This window comes from Apteryx rowi, unplaced genomic scaffold, assembly GCF_003343035.1.
Source record: "Apteryx rowi isolate R43461 unplaced genomic scaffold, aptRow1 scaffold_0, whole genome shotgun sequence".
In the NCBI taxonomy this organism is placed as follows: domain Eukaryota; kingdom Metazoa; phylum Chordata; class Aves; order Apterygiformes; family Apterygidae; genus Apteryx; species Apteryx rowi.
The window spans coordinates 2064985-2077860 of record NW_020447195.1 but is presented as its reverse complement, the minus strand read 5'-3'; the positions used below and the strand labels follow the sequence as shown (position 1 = coordinate 2077860).

General features: G+C 39.3%; 1 protein-coding gene across 1 annotated transcript in view; it reads left to right on the top strand.

The window, feature by feature from the left end:
* PREX1 (phosphatidylinositol-3,4,5-trisphosphate dependent Rac exchange factor 1) overlaps window positions 1-5091 on the top strand; it is a 191926-nt gene extending 186835 nt beyond the window's left edge. The window contains exon 41 of the mRNA XM_026054773.1: window positions 150-5091. Coding sequence (XP_025910558.1) covers window positions 150-192 — 43 coding nt within the window. The 3' untranslated portion in view covers window positions 193-5091. The remainder of the gene's footprint in view (window positions 1-149) is intronic.
* The last annotated feature ends 7785 nt before the right edge of the window (window positions 5092-12876 follow it).

The following is a 12876-nucleotide window of genomic DNA, read 5'->3' as shown; positions in this document are numbered from 1 at the left end:
GAATAAGCACCAGAAGAGATCAGTAAGGTTTGTGCCATCCCTCCAGATAGTGCAGATGTATTTGCTAGTGCAAATCTCACATACTATGCTATTACTTTATATTATCATTATTAAGACATTTAATACCATACTCTTAATCTGCCTTTAAGACTCTACAGGTTGTGCCAGCCACCTACAGATGGGGATTTATAAAAGTGAAAGAGACACCTACATCACGGCATCATTAAAGCATTCAACAAAGAGCAGCCCTGTCTGAGGACCCACGCTGACTGACACTGATGGCGTTGAATCAAGAGAGGAAGAGTTTGTGCTCCGTTTTAGTAGGAGATGAACCTGCTGGACCCAGGCACCAAGAATCTGCCTTTGAACTTCTGTAGCACATGCAGGAGTTCTTGTATTTCTTTGACTTGTTGAAGAAATTCTTGAAACAAATGCCACAGAGCTAAGATGGACGTTACTGCCGTTTGCCAGATGCCTGGAAAGATGGCAATTATATGTCAAGTTTTACTGATGAGCTGTTTGTGCTGCCACTTAAAAGTTGTGGACTTCAAGATACGGATTGGTTAAGAAAATCCACAATGAAGCATATCTCTCTCCCTGTACTGCATCTGGCATCCATTTAATTGCCAGCATAGTTTTGGTCAGTGGCCTTGAGCAGTAGCTTCCAAACACCACTTTTTAATGTACTGACCTGCACTTTCGAACACTGAATAGCACAATCTATGGTTTATTCAGATGTGAACATAAAGAATTTCTTCTGGAGTCATTTTCCACTTCATCCCAGTGAGAACCAATCTCTCTATGCTGCAGAGTATACATTCCATAATACTTCTTACCATTACTTCATTTTACTTACTGTAGCTTTCAGGTTTTGGATTAACTCTTTTTACTAATGCCCTATTATGTACTCTGGAAATACAGTAATATTTAAGAGGCGAGATTGGGAGTGAAGGATTTTAAAGGAAACTTTACAAAGGAAAAATACAGTCTTACAATCTGATTATTTGAACAGATGTAGTTTTTAAAACAGGTCAGAAAACCTATACTTATTTATGTGGAGTGGAATATGTGTTTTGGATCATGTTATTATATATACAAGATTTAAATAAAAATTATATTGTTTAAAATGGGACCAATATGCTGGCAATTACACAGCTACTCCCAGTTTACTGAAAAAAATCTACATTATTTAAAATCTTTCAATATTTAAGTAGTCTTTAATACAGTTATTAAGATGTATTAGGGATGCTTTTAAGTTAAAAGAAAAAAGAAATCATGTATATAATGTACTTTATTTTTTCTTGTTTGAAGAATGTTCTCCATCCTGTCAGTATTATCCTAAGCACAGTAATTTTTTCCAGATTACTGGCTGAAACTAATTGCAACATGTCAGCAGTCTCAGGACAGAAATAATGTTCTTTTGGAGTGAGTGCCTTAACATGAACACCCATCCCTAACCTATTTCAGTAGTAGTGGGTGACGGAAGTAGAAGGGTGTACGGGAAACTATTCTGCTGTTTCTCCACAGTCTCATTTAAAACAGTTTATTGTTAGGAGATCCAGAAGCTCTTTGCAGTGATGTATATTCTAGAAAATAAAGGTTTGGGGTTTTTTATTTGTGAGGTTTGGTTGTTTTTTAACTGGCTTAATTTTATTTTATTAACATCCCAGCTATTTCAAATATTGAATTAAAACTAGATTCTTTCTATTTGGCTGTGAAGGTCTTTTAAATTTTTTGATCTGCAAATCAGCACAAAACAGCTGATGTCAAGTTTGGCAGTGCAGGTTGTTCTGAACCTTGCTTCTTACTTTTCTTCACTCAGACTGAAATAATTTTGGGGAAACAACTGCTTTTGTTTAATCTCTTTCTTTTAACTATTATTTCCTCTGACCTACAATAACCCATTGCAGGGAATTATGGAAACACATCACTAAGCTCTCAGATACAAGGGTTTGTTACTGGATGATCCCTTTTGTACTGCAGTAAGATCAGCAGAGCATTATTTCAATGCCTTTTCTGATCTGCTTATTAATTTTGGAAGAGTTATTCTTGCCATTTGCTGTTTGAAGAAGAAATGGATGTTTCTTTACTGAATCCACAACTTAAAATTAACTGTAATATTATCAAAATAAGAACTGTAGGAACACCCCCCCCCCAAAAAAAAAAGAACACATAGGCCAGGATCCTCCCTTTGGCTAAACCTGCTCTGTTGACCTCAGTGCAACTGTAGCCGTTTATGCAGCCTGGGAGGATCCCGACCCACATTTATACAGTCATTGTAGACATTAAAGATGCATAGAAGAGTATCTAAGGGCATTTACACTGTGCACTGTTTTACGTTGAAATGTGTATGTTATTCTCATTAAAAACATGATAGAAGTTTTTATTATTAAAAGCTGGTTTATATTATAAGGAAAGAAGGTATGATCTTATTTTTCTGTTAAACTCTTCAGTTCTTTAGCTCTCTAAGTTGTATTTAACACTTTTAAGTTCTGTTTGATATTTGTATGCAGCTATGGGAGGTCAGAAGTTTAAACTGTAAGGGAAAAGTTTTGATACCTGCTCAAAGTGGCAGTGTAGTGCTGAACTCTTCCTGTTTGTGCAGTGTCAGCTACAGATGTGGTCTCACTGCAGACTTCCTGTCAAAGTAGAACAGAAAAACTGTTTTGCTGCTGTAAAACTGCAAAGTTTAAATCCAGAACTGGAAAAACAGATTCAAGTGGAAAAAAGAGGGCAATGCACAAGACAGCCTGCAAGTAAAGAGAGCAGATCGGGTCTGCAAAATTTCCATGGCTAAAAGCAAAGTGAGAATTAGGCTCACCAGAACCTCGCAAGGGGAGCTCTCGCAGTTCTGGAGCATCTGATGCATTACCATGTGGAAAACTTGGTTCAGATGGAGAAAATGGAAACTAGCAGCATGCTTATGAGGTGCGTAAGCAGCTGGCTAAAGGAAAGAAGGCAACACCGAAAAGAAAGTGAGGCTTGGGTGGCAGTTGCAAGTGGAATTTCTTATGCATCAGTCTTGTAACTGAACATGTTTAACATTTTCATTTACCACTGTGGCACAGGTATTAGGCAATTGGGGCTGATGCAAAGTTGGGAGGCACTATCCATCCAACTAGAAGAGAATCAGGATACACACAAAAAACCCTAGAAGACTTTGAAGACAAGTGATTTGAATGGGATGAAATTTTACAGTACAAATACTAAAAATACTAAATACTAAAGCATGTACTTGAAGACTAAAAAACGTAGTGTGCTATATTTATTGTTAATTGATAATAAAAGGACCTTGGTTAGCAGTTTGGCTGAGATAGAGCGAAGCCATTGTGCAAAGGTCTAGTGGGCTCTTATCTAGACAACTGTGTACAGTTACGGACACCAAATGTTAAAGATAATTGAAATTGCATCAGACAGATGTTGAGAAAAGATACCAAGATGGCATCAATAACGGAGAGACCAGCCTGCAAGATTAGACTGGGAAGACCTCATTTATTTAGCCTGAGACACAAATATAATTGATGTCTGTCTTTATATAAGACAGTGAAGACAGTTCAAGCTAATCATAAATATAACCACAAGGAGAAAACTGTGTGCAACCAACCGGGGATAAATATTGGCTGAAAAGTGTTCTCAACCCTATAACCCCTTTTTCCATCTGGCTCTGAAAAAAAGGTAACTTTTGAGAAGGTGCTTAAAAAAGCTTAAGAAAGATTGTAAGCGATGGTGCCTAGAGCAAGAGCACAGCTTTTCTGAGCGAGTCCAGAAGGTCCCTCCCAGCCCCGTGCTGCTCCATAGACTGCACCAGCGGTGCTTGGCTGAGGCACGGGCGAGCGGAAACAGCTCCTGCTTTGTCCCACTTTGTGCATGGCCTTTGCAAAGCCGGAAGCTGCTTTTGCAAAGCTGGGCCTAGCTATATGTTAACATTAGACATTTTCATATTCCAGTACTCATTTGCAGACTGAAATACTAGGATTTTAAATGAGAAAGCATAGAGTTAGATAAATAGGCATCTCATTTCCGTGTAAAAAACTTTGAAAGGAAAAATCCACCTGGGCTGTGGCAAATCCTTTGCTTCTGTCACATGTTCTTATCAGAAAATAGCAATAGGCATGAAGCACTCCCTTGTCCACTATTTGAGATTATTTCAAGTACTAATTATTTCATGGTTCTAAAGTGATTTGAAGATACAAAACACTAAGTACTAACGATCAGAATTTCAATGTAAAAATAATCTGAAACACTCCTACTTCCGTAACAGCAAATATAATATATTGCCAGTTATAATAGCTGGCATCATAAATGCCTGATGCAGCCAAACAGCTTCTAAGCACCTGGTCCTTGTTCAAGAATAAAAGGGGAAAAAAACCAAACACACACACACACACACACACACACACACACAAAAACCACAACCACATGAAAACCAGCTTCAAAATGCACAAAAGCATAGCATGCAGGCTTACTGATAAGGTAACACTGATTAATCAAAATACCAGTATAATATGTATATGAAACTAGTATTTGTGTAGCACTACAGTGAATGCAAAGTTCACATTTGCCACTATGTGAAATCTGCAGTAGTTACTTAATTTAATGGGGAGAAAGGCCTTCAAACAGCAAAAAGTATCTTTCTGGCTTTGTAGAATGAGTCCTGGTTTTGATTTAATGCCAAGAGACCATTATCTTGCCATTGGGGTCTGATCCTTCTGTTCCTTTGTATGCAGAAAGCCTTGCTGTTTCCTGTTAGTTAACACTGCGCACTAGCAGTTTGGATGGCACTGCCAGAGCACCACCACACTGCCTCACTAGGGCGCCTACCTGTTTAATACAAAAAGAACAAACTGCAGGGTCCTTAAGGAAGGAATTTCTGAGTTCTTGGGCTCCCATGCCCAGCTTCCTTTGCTATCCTGAGCAAGTCACTTAGCCTCCCTGCTTCACTTCCCCATCTATTAAACAGGTGAAAAGAAACTACTTTCTTACCACAGTATTGTGAGGATTCAATGGATACAATCTGCAAACTGCTTTGAAAACTGACAGTGCTTTACATGCACTATATAGTTCTAATGATTTGAAAAACAAGAAGCTAGATAAAAAAAAAAAAAAAGGGGGGATAAACATCACAAAGATGGCTCTAAAAGCCTCTGCATTTAATTTCCATAACTCTATTAACTGGCAACACTGGGTCTGAGGAAAGACAACCAAGTATATTGTCATGTAGTTGTTCCGCTCCATTTCAGGAATCAGCAGTACTATACACTAATACATACAATCAGGGAACCTGATTTAACACATCTGTTTTCATTGTAAAAAAAAATAAAGTCATATTTATGTGTGTGAAGTTTTTGCAGTCTCCCTCATTTTCATCAGTCACTACGCCTTGATTTAAGCAATATCAGAACTGGGTACTTAAGTTAGATGAATAACCGTTTAAAAACATGGTCTTGGCAAAAGGATATTAATTTTGGATTTCAGCGTAGCCCCCATAAATCCTGCTTCTTTTATTACATATTTGGCATGAGGATCATATTGTTTATTTCCGTTCCTTCTAAGTCTCATTGTAAACATGGTGGGAATCAGGCACCACATATTCCAGTTTGGATATCACTGTTGAAATCAAGCGTCTACCCTGATCAGCTGAATGGGGTACTCCTCCTTTGTATTCTGGCGCATACAGCGGCTTCGATGCTGAATTCGAGTCGAAGGACCTCAGTATCCTAGAACAACAGGTTTGCTTTTCCTAGTTACCTTTTGCGGACCTTTTTAGATGAGCTAAGACCACAAGATGAAACTCACTGCACTAGTAAAACTCCACAGAACAAATAACTAACTGAAGAGGCCAGAGGCCTTTATTTTTCCCCCCCTCTCTCTTTTACAAAGGGTAGGAATGGCTACTGTATTCTGTCCATAGGTTAAGCCAAGTTTGAAAGACTTCTGAAAGCTGGTTGATGATTCAGCTATACAAGCTGAAGTAAGTTGGCTATACCTTTACTGCATTTACAACTCATTTTGCACCTAAGATCAGTTACCTCATCTGGGCAAGGGGGCAATGCTGAAATGACACAAGTTGTATAGTATGTTTTTGCGTGAAACAGAACTTTTCATGGTTTTAGGAAATATTCCAGAGATAGTATTTTTATATCAGTTTATAGTATTGGCATTTTTAAATGTTTTGTAAAAAGAAAAAATGTACAGAATAATTGAGAGGGTTTTTCCAGTTAAGTTTGAGGGATTTTAGTGTACTAATAGTGTTATATTTTTCTTCACATTATGTATTTTTAACTAAGCATGTGTATCCTGCATTAAGATAAAAGTCTTAATATAATTTGTTCAACTTTTGTGTTGTAGTGTCTAATCCATGTTGTCATTTTGGTATTACTGCTCTGTGTGTGTGCTTGGTATGGTGTATGCTCTATCGGAGCTGAAATCAAACTATTCAAAAACACTGCCCGGATGGTCAAAGCAATGGGTCTTCTCCTATCGGACAGGACTCATAGCATTCCTCTTGGTTTTAGAAAGTTGAAAGATATTTTAATGGGGGATATTTATGTTGGGTTATTAAAATTACTTGGGCTATTGCTGTTCAAGCAGAACCTTCTGGATGTCAGGAAGAGTGAGAAAGGAAAACTGTATTTGATGGTCAAGTCCTTTTTTGTTTTGTGGTTAAAAAAGGACAATTAAGAGTGTTCTTTCCTGCCGCATGCAAACTGCATTGTCTTTATAGAGCATGGACTAGATCTCTTTCCCTGGCCCTCTGCAAAAAGGAAGACAAACACTGGAGGCAGGCAACAGTATTGCTGCCTTTGCTTCCCTCAGCTGGGCATCTAAAATTTCCTGACACAAATACTTGAGTCTTCCCTCAAAATATTTAACTCAGATTTATGTATTCTGGCACTTATTCAGAATATCGCAATTGGTGACAACACTTACTGTTTCTGTGGTGTATGTATTGCATTGCATGGCAATCCAGCAGTTAGTTAGGAGGACAAAGTTCTGGACAGCCAGCCAGACTTATCAAGTCACTTTGGTGTACTTATAAATGCCTCTTGCCTCTGATACACTCAGCTTGTCAGTGCTCTCGGCTTTATCTCTAAAGTGGGACCCTTGTCATTCTCCTTTCTCTCCAGGGGCTTGCATTTGTGCAGGCTTGGCATTCAGTGAAGGAACCTACTGAAGAGATTACATCTGCACACCTGAATGGATTCAACAGACTTCCAAGAAAGAAGAGAATAAAATAGAATTAAATCCCTTCATCCAAGCCTCTGGTCAAGATAATATGATTTGGGTTTCCTTCTGCTGTAGCAACAGAGAGAAACATTCTCAAAGGAGAGAGTTATGTCTGTGGCAAAAAAAAACAAAACAAAACCAGAAAAACCCCACTGTTTCATTCCATTATTGCATGTTGAGATATGTTAGGTTTTCATTCTTATGTAAGATCAGCTTGGCAAATTCCCAAAGTCCTCAAAATCTAGTAGCCTGAACATTATTATAAGGCAAGGACAAGCCTTTAGTTTCAAACATTGGTTTTAACAGTAGTTTAATTTTCACTTTGTTTGCAAGAAATCACTACTGATTCAACAACTTCTGAACAAGAGACCTGCTTTGGCCTAAAAACAGTTGAATACAGGATATTGGGGGAGAGACCAAAGAGAAAGAAACTAAGCCAACATGCCATAGATAGCAGCACTAAACAGCAGGCTACTCTCCAAGCAGCATTTTACACTGGAGAACAATGATAGAAATCAACAAAAGAGAAAATCTCACCTCTCTCGCTAACAAAATCACAGAGCTGTCCAGTCACTTCTCCAGTTACGAGGGATATTATGCAGTTGCAGAGGCTAGAACTTCTCATGCAAAGAGCCCACATAGAAGGAAAGAGAAAAACAGAAAAAAAAGGTATAATAGGAATTCAGAATTTAAATTAAGAAACAGAGACCTCAACTGATAAGCTTTCCTTCTGAGGGTAACAGAGATCATAAAAGGTACATTGAAACAGTCCTGCACTAAGACCCCTAGCCCCCAGGTCCCCCAACCCACCAGGAACACCCCCTCTTTTTTACCAACATTTCCCACCTACTTTATCAGCATCAGCTTTTATAGAGTTCCTGTCCTCTTTCCCTGGTGAGCCTAACTGGCCCTTTCTTTCCAGCCTGCTGCCCCATTTGATCCTAATCATCTGGGCAATCAGCAAATGACTGGGAAAGGAATTAACTGCTTGCTTACTGGAAATCACTTGAGCTGTCTGCATTTTTTTCATGTTCCTGCTTAGAAGAAGTGAGGGGCAGGGACTGTGACTGTGCCGGTTTTTTACCTGAGAGTCTTGACAGCAATGTGCGATAGCCTGGCCTCATGTGCTGTCTTGAGCAAAGAACAAATACCGCCAGGGAAGCTTCAAAATGAGAACTTGCACTCGTACCGCCAGCGGACCCCCACCCCCAGCCTATAGAGAAGCGATGTGAAGTAAAAGTCGATCTTCTCAGAAAAACGGGGAAAAGACTGCACGCGAGAGAAGAGAACACAGTTCAGAGCAGCATATTTTTGGAGGGTCTCCGGCAGCCCTTTTTCCTGTGACAGTGGCTCACCCAGGGCTGCTGCTGCTGCTGTTGAGGGTCCCCGCGGAGAGGGCTGAGGCTGCTGACGAAGTCCGGACGCTGCGCTCACTGTCTGCTCTCAGCCCGCCAGCTGCCGAGATCACCTGCGGGGAGGCAGCTGGAGCCCGACCGGACCAGGACCGGGACCGGGACCGGGACCAGGGCACCCCAGAGACCATCTGCTTCCAGCCTCCCCAATAGGGAGAAGTAGATTTGAAATCTGCCAGGCTGGGGGCTGCCCACCGCCTGCAGGCACCCGCACGCAGGACGGCTGGGAGGAGGACACAGTGCTTGCTTCTCTGCCCAGTCTCCAGCTGGGCACTGCATTGTGCTAGGCGGGTTTTTGCTACAGCTGACAGAAGGCCTTAATCTTCTGTGTTATTTCCAATTTTTTTATTGCTGTCCTTGTGTTCACTAAAAGGCTGAGAATACTCATCAGTGATTTAATCTTTTAAATCAGTGATTTTAATCTTTTTCTTCTTACAAAAAGCTTTCTAATAAATTAAATGACTGTCTGCCTTCTATGTGTTGCTCTGTTTTACACTGACCATCATGATTTTTTCCCCTTAAACAGCAGCTAACCGTTACTCCGGAGATCTAGCTGACCCAGCGGTACCTACACTGCTTCAACAAAATCATTTAGTTTCTTTCCATTTCAGGTCATTACATTTATGCTGGGAATAGTGACATCTGGATAATGGATTTGCTGCATTGAAAATCTCAATTTCTATTTTCAGATGTGTTCTCTTTATCCTGAGGTCTGGTGAATGACAGACAGCACTTTTCAGTGGTTTTCTTCCACCATTTAAATGATTCCTTGTTGAAATTGTAGTTCTGTCGATTTTCAGTCTCAGAAGCTTTGTCCAGTTCTGCCTCTGATTAAGATGAAATTAATAGGTGTAAAAATGTAGACTGATCATCAGGAAACTCTCCTAAAAGTAAGACTGACTGATGTTGGTGCAGTCCCCCAGGTGGAGTCCTGCTCACTTGGCACTTATGAAGCACACAATTTGAGCAAAAACAAGCTATTAAATTAGCTGCAGGAACTGAGGGGTGAAATCTTTTGGTGGTACTATTCAATACATTACATAGGGTTATGATAATTCCATTGGGGCTTAAAGTATATTAACAGAAAAATTACTGATATAATAATGTATTTTTTATTAATATATCACCTAGGATCCCTTAATCATTGGGCTAAACTCTTTATAGCCACTTACCAAAAAGGTAGTCCTGTCCTAAAGGAATTTATAATCCAAAAGTTTATTTCCAGTGTCAATTTTCTGAAGGCATCCTGACTAAGGGGAGTTTTGAGAAAGGATTTGAAAAATGAAATGAGTTAACTTTTTGAATGTGTTCAGGGAGTGGTGCTCAACCACTGAAGCCAACACAGGAGAAGGCATAGAGGTGACTGTCTTTGGCAAGGATAGATACAGACAATTAAAGCTTGGAACTATTATTTGGATGGATATGATACAATATTTCTAAGGAAAGTTGGCTCTGAAATGCCAGCAAAGTGTGATTGCCCTATCAGGGCTGGAGAAAAAGAAATTATGGCAATCAGGTCAGTAGTCCTGTTAAAAACAAATGGGGGGGGGAGTGTTCATGAACTGTAGTCAAGATATGGAACTTCTTACACCTGAATTTGCAGACAATGAAGTTTAAGGGAAAATTTGGCAAACTTGCATTAAAAAAAAAAATCCATTCGAGGTTATAAAATATCTAGAAAGCATATCTCATTAAGGAATTCCCAGAGTTGCAAGTTCTTCAAAGCTGGAAAAATACTCAGAGGAAATAACATGTAAACTTGTTCTATCCTTATGCTCTTCATTAGGCATCCACTTTGGGCCAACGTCAGACACAAACCTATACGAACTTTTGCTCTGATCCAATATGGCCACACTTCTGTTCTGACATAAGGTAAAACATGGTAAGAGCCTGGGCACAGGTTTTCACTTTGTGAACAAATAGGACTGACTGAAATTTGAGAAATGTAGAGGAAAAAAAAGAACATATATAAAACATAAATGTAAATACCTGGAGAACTGTCCGAGTCAAAGAGGCATCTGAATTATGGCTCTAGGGACAGTCAGGGTGTTGGTATTGTCCCCAGCCCTCAGGAGGGCTAGCTAGTCTAAATAACCTAGACCTCCCCCAAAAACAAATAAACAGACAAACACCTGAACAACAAAAGGAGTCCTGTAGTGGTAAGGCTATACATTCCAGGACCAAATCCTGAACAAATTGCTCAGATTATATATCCATCCAAAGCAACAGGAAAGAAAGCAATATAGACTCCTGACTCTCACACTTCTGCTCTGATCTAAACTGTTTCCTACCTTGTACCGGTTTCTCTTGATAGAGCTGTTTGCTTTAAAATAGTTTTTCTCAAACATTAGGAAAACCTGATTCTCTTTTGACTTCCACTTTCATGTGTCCAGTAATTAAAGGTAGTTAGCAGCTCCCTAACTAGTGGGAATTGCTAGCAGCTACAACTACTTTTCCAATCCCACCCTAGAGGAACTGAACTGCTGTTAAATAGGGCTGCTGTTTCCAAGAAGTCTAAGCTCCCTTGGAGCTCTTTCACAATCCCTTCTGGTAGTCATGATTCACAGTCTGAAAAATACTTCTCCATGCCAAAATAATGATTCATTTTATAAAATGTGAATTAATGCCCTGCAGAGTCTGCAAAAAATAGGTCAGTTTTTAATGAATTAGGATTAAAATTAGTAATTAATGTTTGAATTGAGTGATTATTTTCTTGATCCTGCTTAAAATGAAATTTGGTTATAAGCATTTTGAAGGCAATGAGCAAGGAATCATTATTATTTAATCAGCTTTAAATTACTTACATAATTACTTACATGAGTGACGTATTTTCATCTTGAGATAATTAAAAATAATTGGTATGGCTTTATCACAGTTTTAATGTGCAAAAATCAAATTTATATTATTAGTGGTGCTTGAATACTTACTTTTTTTTGCATGGAATTTATCTGCAAATTATTGCATGAAAGTTAATGAAGCTATCACACAAATGCAGTGCTTGGAAAAGAGTGATTTGGAAAGGATGCATCATTTATCTCTGATCCCTCATGAACTCAGCTTTATTTATTTTTCAGGGTTTTTTTACTACAGTTTTGTAAAATAATAAGCAATTTTATAGCCAGTACAACACCTAATGTATCTTGCTGCAGGCAATAACAAACCTTGAGCCTTACTTCTTTTGACTACTCTGGCACAAATCAAGTGTAGATTCCATAAATTTTGTGGAATCACACTGCTACAGAGTGTATATAGCCCAAGCCCAGAAACACAGATTCGCATACGCCAAAGCAATAGTTTTCAGCCTTTTTGTTTTCAACAAACGGTGTGGACTGAACGTTCTGCTGAAGGTAGTAGTCTAATTCCTGCCTATGTATATACAATTTCAGAAATCATCATGTGTTCTATTACTAATAGCAAAAAATCACTTCTGCCTTCTAAAAGAGTTTACTAACTTACTCACAAGACTAGGAAAGTATTGGAAGTATTTTTACCTTTTAAAGCAATTTAACAGATGGCAGTAAAGAGGAGGAGCCGCTATAATGTCATCAGCCAGAAGTGCTTGTATATTTGTTAATATCTCTTACTAGAGAGTTACGCTAGGATTTTGAGATGTGGTCTAGACCATGACTGTGGTTAGCTTTTGTTTGGTTGGTTGGTTGTTGGTTGGTTTTTTGAAGGGAAGTTAATTACAAAGTTCAGAAAGTAAGTTTTCCAGGTGTTCAGGATCTTTAGGGTTTCCAGATCTACTTCATATAACAAATAATCCTCTTATGTACCAACATATCCCATTAGCTTTAGCAGTCACCGAGTGCCTCATCTGAATCTTTTGCCACCTGCCAGTCAATGCAAACAAACCGCTACACCAACTGGTGATCTCATATTTCATCTCCTATTATGTTTCCTTTTGACTCCACTGCTCTTTCCAAAGATGCTGGCTTTACGCCTGCCTCTGACAACTGTAATGACTGTAATCACAGAATCGCTGAGGTTGGAAGGGACCTCTGGAGATCATCTAGTCCAACCCCCCTGCTCAAGCAGGGTCACCTAGAGCACATTGCACCGGATTGCATCCAGGCGTGTTTTGAATATCTCCAGAGAAGGAGACTCCACCACCTCTCGGGGCAACCTGTTCCAGTGCTCTGTCACCCTCACAGTGAAAAAGTTTTTCCTCATGTTCAGATGGAAGCGTCTGTGTTTCAGTTTGTGCCCGTTGCCTCGCGTCCTGTCGCTGGGCACC